The 12,228-nt window shown below is 26.2% G+C and overlaps 1 protein-coding gene across 1 annotated transcript; it reads right to left on the bottom strand.

Annotated features, from left to right (window-relative positions):
* Window positions 1–9,156: 9,156 nt before the first annotated feature.
* Window positions 9,157–10,641, bottom strand: LOC107845575 (ethylene-responsive transcription factor 4). Its single transcript, XM_016689988.2, has one exon. It carries the CDS (start codon window positions 10,320–10,322, stop codon window positions 9,519–9,521), a length of 804 nt encoding a protein of 267 aa, XP_016545474.1. The 5' UTR covers window positions 10,323–10,641; the 3' UTR covers window positions 9,157–9,518.
* Between the last annotated feature and the right edge of the window lie 1,587 nt (window positions 10,642–12,228).

Raw genomic sequence — 12,228 nt, 5'->3', positions numbered from 1 at the left:
ACATAGGGTGATCTTTATTCACGTTGGACTTGAGATACCCATCACGGTTAGCCCCTGGTTCGGATCGTGACAGAATACTAAATACATCCATAATTTTTAAAATTATTGAATGATTCATAATGAGCTTCGTTCTTAAGACCAAATTAAATGATTATTACTAGCTTCAATTATAAATACAAAATGTTCTAGACGTAATGCATGGAATGGAGTAATATGTATCAAATTTCAATGTTTAATCATTAGATTGATTATTATACTTTAAAGGACATAAAGACAAATATTTAAAATGCATTTCTATTTATTACTCCATCCGTCCCCAATTACTCGTCCCAAATTGAGAAGACACATTGATTAAGAAAATTAATTAATAACATGGCTAGTTTACCATAGTACCCCTATTAAATGATGTTTACATTTTAATTTGAAGAAAAAGTAATTAATGCAAAGGGTAAAACATGAAAAAAAAAATTCTTGATTAATGAAAAAAGACAAGTAAAATGAGAAATCAAATTAGAAAATTTGGGACAGGTAATTTGAGACGGAGAGAGTACTTAATTTCTTAATGAATATGTCAAGTTTATAGAAATCAACTAATATAAATGAAGAAAATATTACTCCCTCCGTCCCAAATTTTTTAATTTGATTTCTCATTTTACTTGTCTTTTTTCATTAATTAAGATAAGACGAAAAAAAAATTTCATGTTTTACCCTTTGCATTAATTATTTTTTCTTCAAATTAAATTGTAAACATCATTTAATAGGGGTACTATGGTAAACTAAGCATGTTATTAATTATTTTTCTTAATCAATGTGTCTTCTCAATTTGAGACGGGGGGGTATTATTGTTATTACTCCCTCCATTTCGTTTTAGTTTGCCCTCTTTCTAAAAATAATTGTTTCAATTTAGTTATCCCTTTGATGAAATCAAGAGAATTTTATTACGTTATTTCAATACTATCCTTAACTTTAATGACTAAATAAAATGTGTATTTACTCAAATTTATATTTTCAAAACATAATTAATAAGATTAATTTGGTAAAATAAATCTCCTAATTAATATTTTCTTAATAGATGTGTCAAGTTAATAGGGATCAACTAATATAAAACAGAGGAAGTAATACAAATGGGAAAGGAGAGTACAAGATCTGAAAACAAGTAATAACTCCACTTTATAAAATTTCGTGCCAAAATTAAAGGAGATCAAGCAAATCGAAATTGAAAAAAAATATATTAGATACTTTTTTCGTTTCATATTATTTGATATTTTATTGAAAAATTTTATCTCAAAATAATTGACATGTTTAAAGAATTAAAAGATAATTAAAAATTTATTTCCAACTTCAACCTTAATAATTTAATGGAAAAGTAATTAATTCCAATACGCAATGACCATGATTAATTCCAATAAGTAATGACCATATTTAATGCATGTTTAATAGACTCATATTAGTTAATTAATTTATGCTCTTTATTAATTTCTTCTTAAAAATTGTGCAAGAGGAAAATATGCTAATAATATGAGGTAGGAGTAAATAAGGATGGGCGTGGTATGGTATAGTATGGTATTTAAAATTTTGGTATGATAATTTTGGTATTTAACTTTTAAAAACATTATACTATTATTGTATCATATTAATTCAATATGGTTTAATATTTTGATGTTCGATTTTGATATTTTATGATATGATAATTTGTAACCATAGTTTATTTAATTTTGACAATATATATTTATATAATAGAGTATTATTACTTCAACTTTTCAAAAGCACGTCATAATTGCATTGTAATTATACACATGTAGAAATATATATATTCAAAAGAAAGTACAAACAACTTCTTTTATTAATTAATTACACAAAAAAAGATATTACAATCAAGATAGAGTAGCCAAAAATTTCAACGTCTTAACATTTTTTATACTAATACTAACTTGTATATTTGTTAATATTTTAATAATATATATATAGAACTATATACTTTGGTAAGATATTCAATTTTTGATATGTTATTTATAAATATCAAATACCATATCATATACTAAAAAATATTTAAAATGTATAACATACATAACAAATATTCCATTCGTTTTATTTTATGTGGCATACTTTAATCGAGAATTAGTTTAAGAAATAAGTAAAGGCTTGGTGATGGTTACCAAATGTTTCAGTATTAAAAATTGTACTACTACTATTTTTAATTAAGTGAACTTTATAAGCAGGATCAATAAGAATAAAAGAGAAATTATTTTTTTAAGTAGTTACCAAATTAAAAAAAATGACATGTTTTTGAGGACTAATCAAAAAAAATAGAGACACATAAAATGAAACAGAGAGAGTGCCATTAAAATTTTGTATTCATATATATCATATCATGTCCATTGAAGTAAATGATAATACTCCCTCTATTTCATATTAGTCACCCTATAGTCTTGACACACCCCTTAAGAAAATACTCCCTCTATCTCATTTTACTCATCTCAAATTTTTTAATTTGATTTCTCATTTTACTTATCATTTTTCATTAATCAAGACAAGACGATTTTTTTTCTTTTTTAACCTTAATATTAATTGTTTTATCTCCAAATTAAAATGTAAACATCATTTAATATGAGTATTATGATAAAATAGTTATGTTATTAATTATTTTTCTTAATTAATGTGCACTATCAAATTGAAATAAGTAAAATGGACGAAGAAAGTATTTATTAAGGATTTATTTTATCAAATTAACCTTATTAATTATATTTTTAAAATATAAATTTAAATATATATATATATATATATATATATATATTATTTATATATATATAATAATAAATATAATATTAAAAATATAATTAAAAAATAATTTTATAAAAAAATATTTAAATTAAAATAAATATTTTTAGAAGGATGAGCAACAAAAACAAAATTGAGGAAGTAATACTTGTTATTATTATATAATAGCTGTAAAATTGAAAAGAGTAGAAAAATGTTAGGAGGAGAACATGAGAAATGGAGAAGAATCTTGTGGACGCTTTGGATAGCAAAATGAGATGTGGGGCCCTTACTCCAAAAGCGGCAGCCGCGCTTTCTTTTCACTTCTTATTTCCGTCTCCACTTGTGGACCCCTTCCCCTGTCTGTCTGCTAACCCCACATTTTAGGTAATCAAATGTACTAGTAGTGTCAAATAAAAGCATGACCCAACATTTCAATTTATGTGATATTAGATTGAATACTCTCTCCGTTCAAATTATGTTTCATTATTTAATCGGATATGATATTTAAAAAATAAATATTGGGTTTATTAAAGTTATAAAATTATTCTTATTTTAAGAAAAATAATAGTATTTAAAATTAAGTTATATCATTTTAAATTGAAAAATAAATAAAAAAAAGAAATAATAGTATTTAAATTCAAGTAGGACCATTAAAGGTAAAATTGTAATTATGTTTACAAACTTACCAAATAAGAAAAGGCGATATTTTTTTTGGGATGGATCAAAATGAAAATGACGACAAGTAATTTGAGACGGAGGAAGTATAATTTTTTTAAAAAAAAAAATTTTGATCTTAAAATGTCATAAAAACTCTATATAAACATTCTGTTTTATGTTACAACCCTTTATTCAAAACCTAAGTGAAGTAGAATTAGAATTTGAAATATAGGAGTTTCTCAAATAATTTAATTTTCTTTATAGAAAAAAGTAATTCATTATACGTGCTATGGAGAAATAAACAGGTCATCAAAAATGATAGTAAAGCTAAAAAAAATTAAAGAAAAAACAGAATCTACTCTAGATCAAGAGACTATTGTATTATTGACTTTTTAATAAAAAAAATTAATATATTAAATAATTTCTTTAATATAAATATAACGTCTAATTAAAAGTCACTAAATTTCCAAATATTCCAATCCTACAACTCTAGATCCGACCTTGCCACCCAACCATCACCACTAAATTCATATTGTTCTTCTATTTCATTTTGGCTATCATTTTATCTCTTTTACGCTCATAAAAGAAAATACAACATATAGTCTATTAAATTACCTTATATAAATTAAGAAACAATATTTTTTTCTCTTAATTCTCTCGTGTATCTTTTTTCAGAGTGTGATTTTTCTTACCCATTTTTATATGAACACTTATATAAAATAGTCAATATTTAACAAAATGAAAATATTTTTAGTCTAACTTTTAAAATTACAATTTATAATTTTTCTCTCTTTTTACTTCTTTTTTTCCTTTTAATTTCTTTGTTTTTCTTTTTTTCTATTTCTAGCCTCTGTTTGTTTTTTATTATTTTTTTCCACTTTTCTATCTTTTGCCTCAACTTTTCTTTTTTTTTTTTTTTTTAATCTTTTTAGTTTCTATAAGTAAGTCCGAACAGTCTACTTTCTTTTTTTCTTTTTTCTTTTAATCCTTTTTTCCTTTTTAGTTTCCTATGTAAATTCGAACAGAGGAGTATAAACTTTCTTCTATCTTGAATTTTTAAGATGATAAGTTTTCTGAGATAAATTCTTTTGCGACAGTTAAAATAAGATTGGAGCAGGTTATAGAGGCTTGAAGCCTTAAATGTTCTCTAATTTATGTCGACATTTAGTTTAAGATAAGATCTGCTATTGATCTGATTCACATTGACGTTATTTTAAGGATAAGCTTTACTTCGTTTGCTTATTCGAAAAGAGATTCTTCGGCTTAAGACCACTATTTATGTCGGGGATCCACCAACAAACAGCTAGTCTTACACTGTAAGCTTATGCTAATTTCCAAATTTGCCCTTTGGGCTTTAATTTTTTTTTTCAAATTGTAGTGTAGACATAAACATTTTTAGTAAACATAATTAAATCACATTAACTATAAGTGGGCGTATGGCTATGAAAGTTATATTTTTTGGGAGTTAGAATTATGTTTGGGTATGAATATAAATTGAAATTATTTTTAAATTTTTTTGAGAAAAATAAAATAAACTTATTTTCATTTTTTAAAATATAACTTCAAATTGTATTAGAATTTTTATAGCCAAATATCATTTTTGAAATAAAATTTAAAAAAAAATATAAAATTTATGATCAAATAAGTTAGATCAATTGTAGGGAATTTTTATTACCCATATTATCTATTTAGATTAAATAAAAATTGCATATTCTCGACTGGCGTTATACGATAACATAACATATCGGTGGGTTCTGAAAAGGTTAAATATACACAAACTTAATTATCTTTACCTGCAATATTTCGGGACTATTATAACTCGTGAATTGATTTTTGTGATATTTTTTATATACCTATCAATTAAAATCTTATATCTATTAAGGGATCATTTGATTCGAAAAGAGTTATTCTAAAATTATTAATTTTGAAATTAGTTATCCTATTATGTATATGAAATAAGTTTATGATGTAAATGATGAGATAAATAATTTTGGTACTAGCTAATACTACACACCAAATATGGGATAAAAAAATCTTTCATTTTATCTCGAGACTATTTATCTCTTATACCTCACATCAAACGACGGAAGATTATAATATAGGTCTCACGCACCACATCATTATTCGCACGAGGCCCCTATTATTTTGACACATAACCTTTGTAGGCTCCACCACTTAAAGTAATTTTATTTTTATATTTTTTTGTGTTCTCAATTTTTTATTTTTTTTTGACAAATCACTTTTTTCCTTTTTCTTTTATGGGGTTAACTTTAATTTTTATTTTTCTTTTTTTGTCCTTTTCTTCAAATTATTTTTTCCCTCATGTTACTGTAATAAATAAATTGAAATTTTTCTTATTTTTCTTTGTTTTATTTCCTCTTAATTTTTATTTGTTGATATTTATAAACAATTTTTTTTTTTTGTCACTCGACCATAGTAGTAATTTATATCTTTTAATTGTATTCTCTTAATTTTTTGTTAGTATAAAAAATTTTGGATATTGAAAATTTGAAATTAAATTTCATAAGTAATAAATTTATCTTTCGTAAGTCTATATGATATTATTTATTATGATTTAATATTATTAAAGTATGATTTAATATTATTAAAGTCATTGTATGGTAAAATTTAAAGTTGATAGGATCAAGAAATGGAGTAGGTCCTAAATAAATCTAAATATTGATTTTAATTTTTCTAATATTCTTTTCCTAAAATTTTAGAGTTGACCCATTATTAATAGACATAAAAAAATTAAATTAAAATATCTTTTATAGTTCGTTTGAATAGAATTAAAATCTGATCAAATCAACTTTTAATCTCTTTTTAGGTTTTTTACATGTTGGTAGAATTCAAAAGTAGTTAAAAAAAAGTTTAAATTTGATTTTAAAAAAAAGCAAAAATAAGACGCCGGATATCCCCAACTTTTTATTTTTTAAATTAAAATTCTCTTTAGTTTGACCAAGATATTTGTTTTTTTACTTCTTATATTTTTCTTGAATTTCAATATTGTCCTAAAATTGCAGCCCTTAAATATATTATTTGTCTCTTTGCCTCTTCTCTCCGTCTCTTTCTTCTTGTTTTCTCTTCATTTTTTTCTTTGTTTTTGAATTATTAGAATTAAAAATTATATATAATTCAACTTATTTATGGTATTGACAACAACAACAAACCCAGTGTATTCCCACGTAGTGAGGTCTGGGGAGGATAAGATGTACGCAGTCCATACCTCTACCTCTAAAGAAGTAGAAAAGCTGAACTTATTTATGGTATTAGCAACTTTAAAAATATTTAAGTCATTTTAATAATAAAAAAGTGTTTAACAACCCTTATTTATCAAGCACATCCACAACTTTTTTTTCAATTTCAACACTTCTATCTAAACATTTATCTGCTTAATGTCTAAACACTTATTTTCAGCTTTTCAACACATAAATTAAAAAGTTATTTTTTAATTATATCCAAATGGACTCTAATTGATCTTAAATTAAAAATATATAAAATATATTCAAGTATTCTTTAACTTTTTGTGATTTTAAACATGTAACGTAAAAAAATAAAATTTATAACTTTATAGAAAATGAAAAAGACATTCTTTTATAAATGAACTTATAGAAAAGTGGCATAAATAAATTAAAACAAAAATACACTATATAAATTTGATTTGGTTATAAATATCTACAAATAAAAATTAGAAAGAAAAAAAGACCATTAATTTGATAAGTTTCGTGAGCATGAAAAAAATTAAAAACCAAAAATAAATTAAAACAAAAAAATACTATATAAATTTGATTTGATTGCAAATATCTACAAATAAAAATTAGAAAAAAAAAAGATCATTAATCTGATTAATTTTATGAGCATGAAAAAAATTGAAAAGCAAAAATAAAGAAAGACTAAAAAAATAATAAATAAAAATTTAACTCTAAAAGAAAAGAATAAAAAGATGAGTTGTCTTAAAAAAAAATTAAAAGGTAATGGAATAAAAAGAGAGTGGAAGAAAAAAATTGTTTTTATAGGTGGACCTTACAAAATTTATGTGTCAAAATAATAGGGGCCTGATGCAAATATGATATTGCCCATGAGATCCATAAAAAAAAAAAAAAATTTCACCAAACGACCACATTATGTCATTACATCTATCTCCTTCATTAATTGAAGTTTAATATTAAGTCTTGAAAAATAATTTAAAATAAAATAATTGATTGCTAAGAGTAAAAACTTGAAAAAGATTTTCTTTTTGTTAAAAATTAAAGAGATAAGCGTTCAATACCCTCTCGAATTATGATCAAAATTATTACGGCACACTTCAACTTCACATGGGTTTCATTACTTTTCTGAACTCAATTTTAACTTATTTTTGTCACCCTTTTATGGTGATATGACACCTTTATTATATAAAAATACGATTCACTTCAAAGATGTTACGTCATCTAACAAAATGTCACATCAGCTAAAAAGAGTGAAAAAATATACTAAAATTGAGTTCAAGGATAATAGAACAAGTTGGAGTGTGTCATAGCAAATTTGATCGTAGTTCAAAAATATTAGATACTTTACTCAAATTTAAAAGTGGGAAAAAAGTTATTTTTGAAATAAAAGATGAATGAAAAATATATTAAAATATTACTTCCTTCGTTTCAAATTATGTGTCACTATTTGATCGGACACGATATTTAAAAAATAAATATTGAATTTGATTATGAAAAGGAGTAATAGTATTTAAAAATGTAGGATCACTTTTAATTGAAAAATCAAATAAGAAAAAAGAGTAATAATATTTAAAATCAAACGGGACCACTAAGAATAAAATTGTAATTATGTTTTTAAAAATTTATCAAATAAAAAAAGGTGATATTCTTTTTGAAATGAATCAAAAAAAAAATGACGATAAATAATTTGAGATGGAGGAAATATTAAATATATTAAAATATTATTTAATTTTATAATTTTCAACATGCTACATAAAAAATTAAAATCAAAATATTATTCAAATGAGAAAAGGAATCATTCCCTTAGGGAAAAAAAATACTAGATCTTTTTTTTTAAAAAAAAATAAGGGAATATATGGTTATTTTAGTACAGTACTACTAGTAATGCTGGTCAATTTATCCGTATACGCAATAACTTGAGTTTCAAGTACGTATTAGTTACGTTTGGCTGCAAAGAGGAGATAAACCAAACCCCCAAAAAGGGCAACAGATAAGACAACACCCACGTGGCATAACTTCCATTATTACTCTCTGTATCTGCCCTGTCCGTACTCTAATTGGACCACACGTGTCACATGGTACCGCAAAATCTCTCTTACCTGCTCCCTTCTATTCCGACCGAACAACCAAAATAATAAAACTTAAAATACTCAATTACCGTTTAAATTAAAAATAAAGAACCAAAAAAATGGATCCTAAATATTCAATAACCGATAAATTAAAAAATAAAAAATAATCTGATACACCGAAGAGCTACTTATGTATGAGCTTCAAAAACAAAAAAACAGATCATAAAAATTTATGATACACAATTACTGTATCGTATATTTCTGTTAAATATTATTTCCACATTCCATGTTTGAATAGATACGCGTCTCTCACTTGATTGGTAACCTCATTTAGTAATTACTCCGAGATTCCTCATTTAAATTAAAAATAACGTATTAATATCTGATGATAATTTGTACAGTATTAGTAATTTGGCGATTATTGGAGTAAAATTACAAACTAAATCCAGCAAGAGAAAATATTCAGCTGAAAAAACCGGCAACAATGTATAATATTATAGGATGATCATTTGAACAACAACAGCTTTGCAAAATCAAAATGATTTCTTTTCTGTTGCAAAAAACAAATAGTAGATCAGCCTTCTTGATATTTGACATCGGCGGTGATCAATCGTCGCCGCCGACATCAGCGTCGGCGGCCGCAGCGGCTCTTCCGTTTTCTATCACCTAAATTCTATATACTTTTTTTGGTTGTTGTCTTTCCCTTTTCTGTTAAATAAAAACATTTAAAAAGAAAATTGCACTAATTATATTAAAATAAAACAGAAACATGGTTCGCCAAAAATCTCCTCTCATCGGCGGCGGCCAGGTAGCGCCGGTGATTTCACATGTTCTCCGGCGGTGGAAAATTAAGGTCCAGATTCAAACCTCCGGCGGTTGATATCGGTTTAACGTCTATGCCCATAAAATCAATCACTGATGATGAATCGGATCCACTCGAAAGTCCACCTCCACCTCCACCTCCACCCCCACCCCCGCCATTTCCGGCGTTGCCGCCGAGGAAATCCATTGTCTGTCTTTGTTGATTTTTTTCTAGATTTATAACACCGGCGCGTGCCAGAGCTTCCAGATAATACATATGATTAGCCGCCGGAACAGCACCGGTGAAACCACCACCGGAAAACCCGCCGTACATCGGAGAAGAACGGAATTGATTATGATTGTTTTGCAGCTGAAATCTAAACCCACCGATTGGTCCGGAGAGGTTAAGATCCAAAGGCGATGAATCAACCATAACCGCCGCCGACGCCAAGCCATCATGGCTCGACGACTCAACAGTACTGCTCTGACTCGGACTCCTCCGATTAATCATCTCATTGTTAACTTTACAGACAATTTTGAGATTCTCGTCCTTTTCCTCCCCCACGGATGGAAAATTAGTCTTCGCTTTTGCGCCGCGGAATTCCCTGGCCGCGGCGTCGTAAGCTTTCGCCGCTTCCTCCGCGGTATCAAAAGTCCCTAGCCATACCCGGCTTTTTTTACCGGGATCTCTTATCTCCGCGGCGTATCTCCCCCATGGCCTCTTCCTAACTCCTCTATAATGCACTTCTTTTGAAATTCCGTTCACTTTCCCCACAGCCGCCGCCGCCGTTACCGCCAACGCGCCAGCCTTTTCCTTAGGCGCCATGCTGAAGCAGGGTAGAATGGTAAATTGATTTTGCTATTTTGGGAGAACAAAGAGTGTGTATGGAATAGAGAGAAAACGGAGAAAGGAGGTAAGGGAGGTTATATAGGAAAAAGAAAGAGTGGGGGGCGGGGGACAGAGTCAATAGTGGCTATTGGTATTTTTGACTAATGAGAAATAGCCGCCCCCATGGGTTGTGTGGGGCCATTGTTTTTTCGCCTCATATGTGGGACCTACTATTCAGTTACGTGACATTTGTGCTCTTGATGGCGGCAGGGATTTTCTCCCTTTATTTATTCGTTTTTTTTTTATTATACGTTTGAAGTATACGTATAGATATGTGTATGGTTGAAAATTACATTGGGATATTGTCGGTTTTTAAACAAACAAATTGTAAGGGAATTAAATGTGTAGTCAAAGTTGAATGGTAATTATAGCAGTGTAACTAAAAGGTTAGATATTAAATGGAATTTGATCTTGAAAAGTACGTTACAAAGACCAACTTCAATTGTCCATTAATGCAAAGAGAGATGGAGATCTTATTAAAAGGAAAATCACAGCTTGCCTTAATTACCCATTATGATGGTTAAGCACAGGCATGACTCTACACAATTACTCCTCCCTTATAAAATAGTTGATGCCCATTGAATTGATATTTTAAGAATATAAATTTAAGTGTATATATTTTGTTTAGTTATTTAATGATAAAAATATAATTAAAAAAATAATAAAATTATTTTAATTTCATAAAAGAAATAATTAAATTACAATAAATACTTAAAAATAACGTAAACTAAAACGAAAAGAAGGTCTATGATTTGTTTTACTTGTTTGAATTAAAACCGATTATAATGATTCACTTACTTTCTTACTTATCTTTTTTTTTTTTATTTGTTTAATTTGACTTGTTTAAATGTTGAATTGATTATGCAGTTCAGATTGGCTAATAAGAAATTTTGTCGTATATATTGTAATGAAATTTTGTCGTATATATTTTAATTTTTTTATTTGATATATTATATATAATCATAGTATAATTTTTTTAATTAAGTATTCAATAAATTATAAAAAGAATAAATAAAGAATATAATTTCAAATTAAACATAGTAAAAACTGAATAAATTAGATTACTACACGTATTTAGCTTATTTCAATCAAAATATTTTTTAAGTGGGTTGATGACTCACTTATTTGTAGCTCAAAAATTATAGAAAGTACGCATATTTAAGATTATAATTACAATAAATAATAATATTTTTATAAAATTATGGTTTATAACAAGAGTAACATTATGTTACTCATTAACTAGGTAAGGGCATGTTTTACTTTCACTACTTTATATTTTTCTATTTTCACTCCACTATTTCACCTCTCCCATATATAGTCTTATCTTTTACCCTCTTTTTTTTAATCTTATTTTCTTTATCATTTTATTTTTTTATTTTATTTTATTTTATTTTTTTATTTTCACTTTATTTTCTCTCTTATATTTCTCTTCTTTTTTCCTTTTTTTGTTTTTAAATTTTTTGTTTTCTTTTTTTCTTTTTCATATTTGAAGATAATTATCTTTATGATCTTCAAAATTTTAAAATAAAACATCATTACTATCTTTCATTATCTTATGTCTCTGTCTTTTTTTTTCTTAGTTTTTTTCATCTTATTTTTTTATCATTTTATTTTTTTTTTTGATTTTTTTAATTTCTACTTTATTTTCTCTCTTCTATTTCTCTTTTTTCTTTCCTTTTTCGTTTTCTTTTTTTTTCATTTCTCATATCTTTTTTTTCTTTTTTGTATTTTCGTTTTCTTCTTCTTTTTTTAATTTTATTTTGTTTCTTTTTTTCTTTTATTTTCACACTTCTATTTCTCTTTCTTCCTTTTTTTATTCTTTTTTACTTCTCTTTTTTTCTTT

The sequence above is a fragment of the Capsicum annuum genome, chromosome 10 (assembly GCF_002878395.1).
Source record: "Capsicum annuum cultivar UCD-10X-F1 chromosome 10, UCD10Xv1.1, whole genome shotgun sequence".
NCBI lineage: Eukaryota > Viridiplantae > Streptophyta > Magnoliopsida > Solanales > Solanaceae > Capsicum > Capsicum annuum.
This window is presented reverse-complemented; position numbering and strand designations above follow the sequence as displayed.

Excerpts from the sequence above, each read along its gene's own strand:
- LOC107845575 (XM_016689988.2), bottom strand. The coding sequence starts at position 10,322 with ATGGCGCCTAAGGAAAAGGCTGGCGCGTTGGCGGTAACGGCGGCGGCG.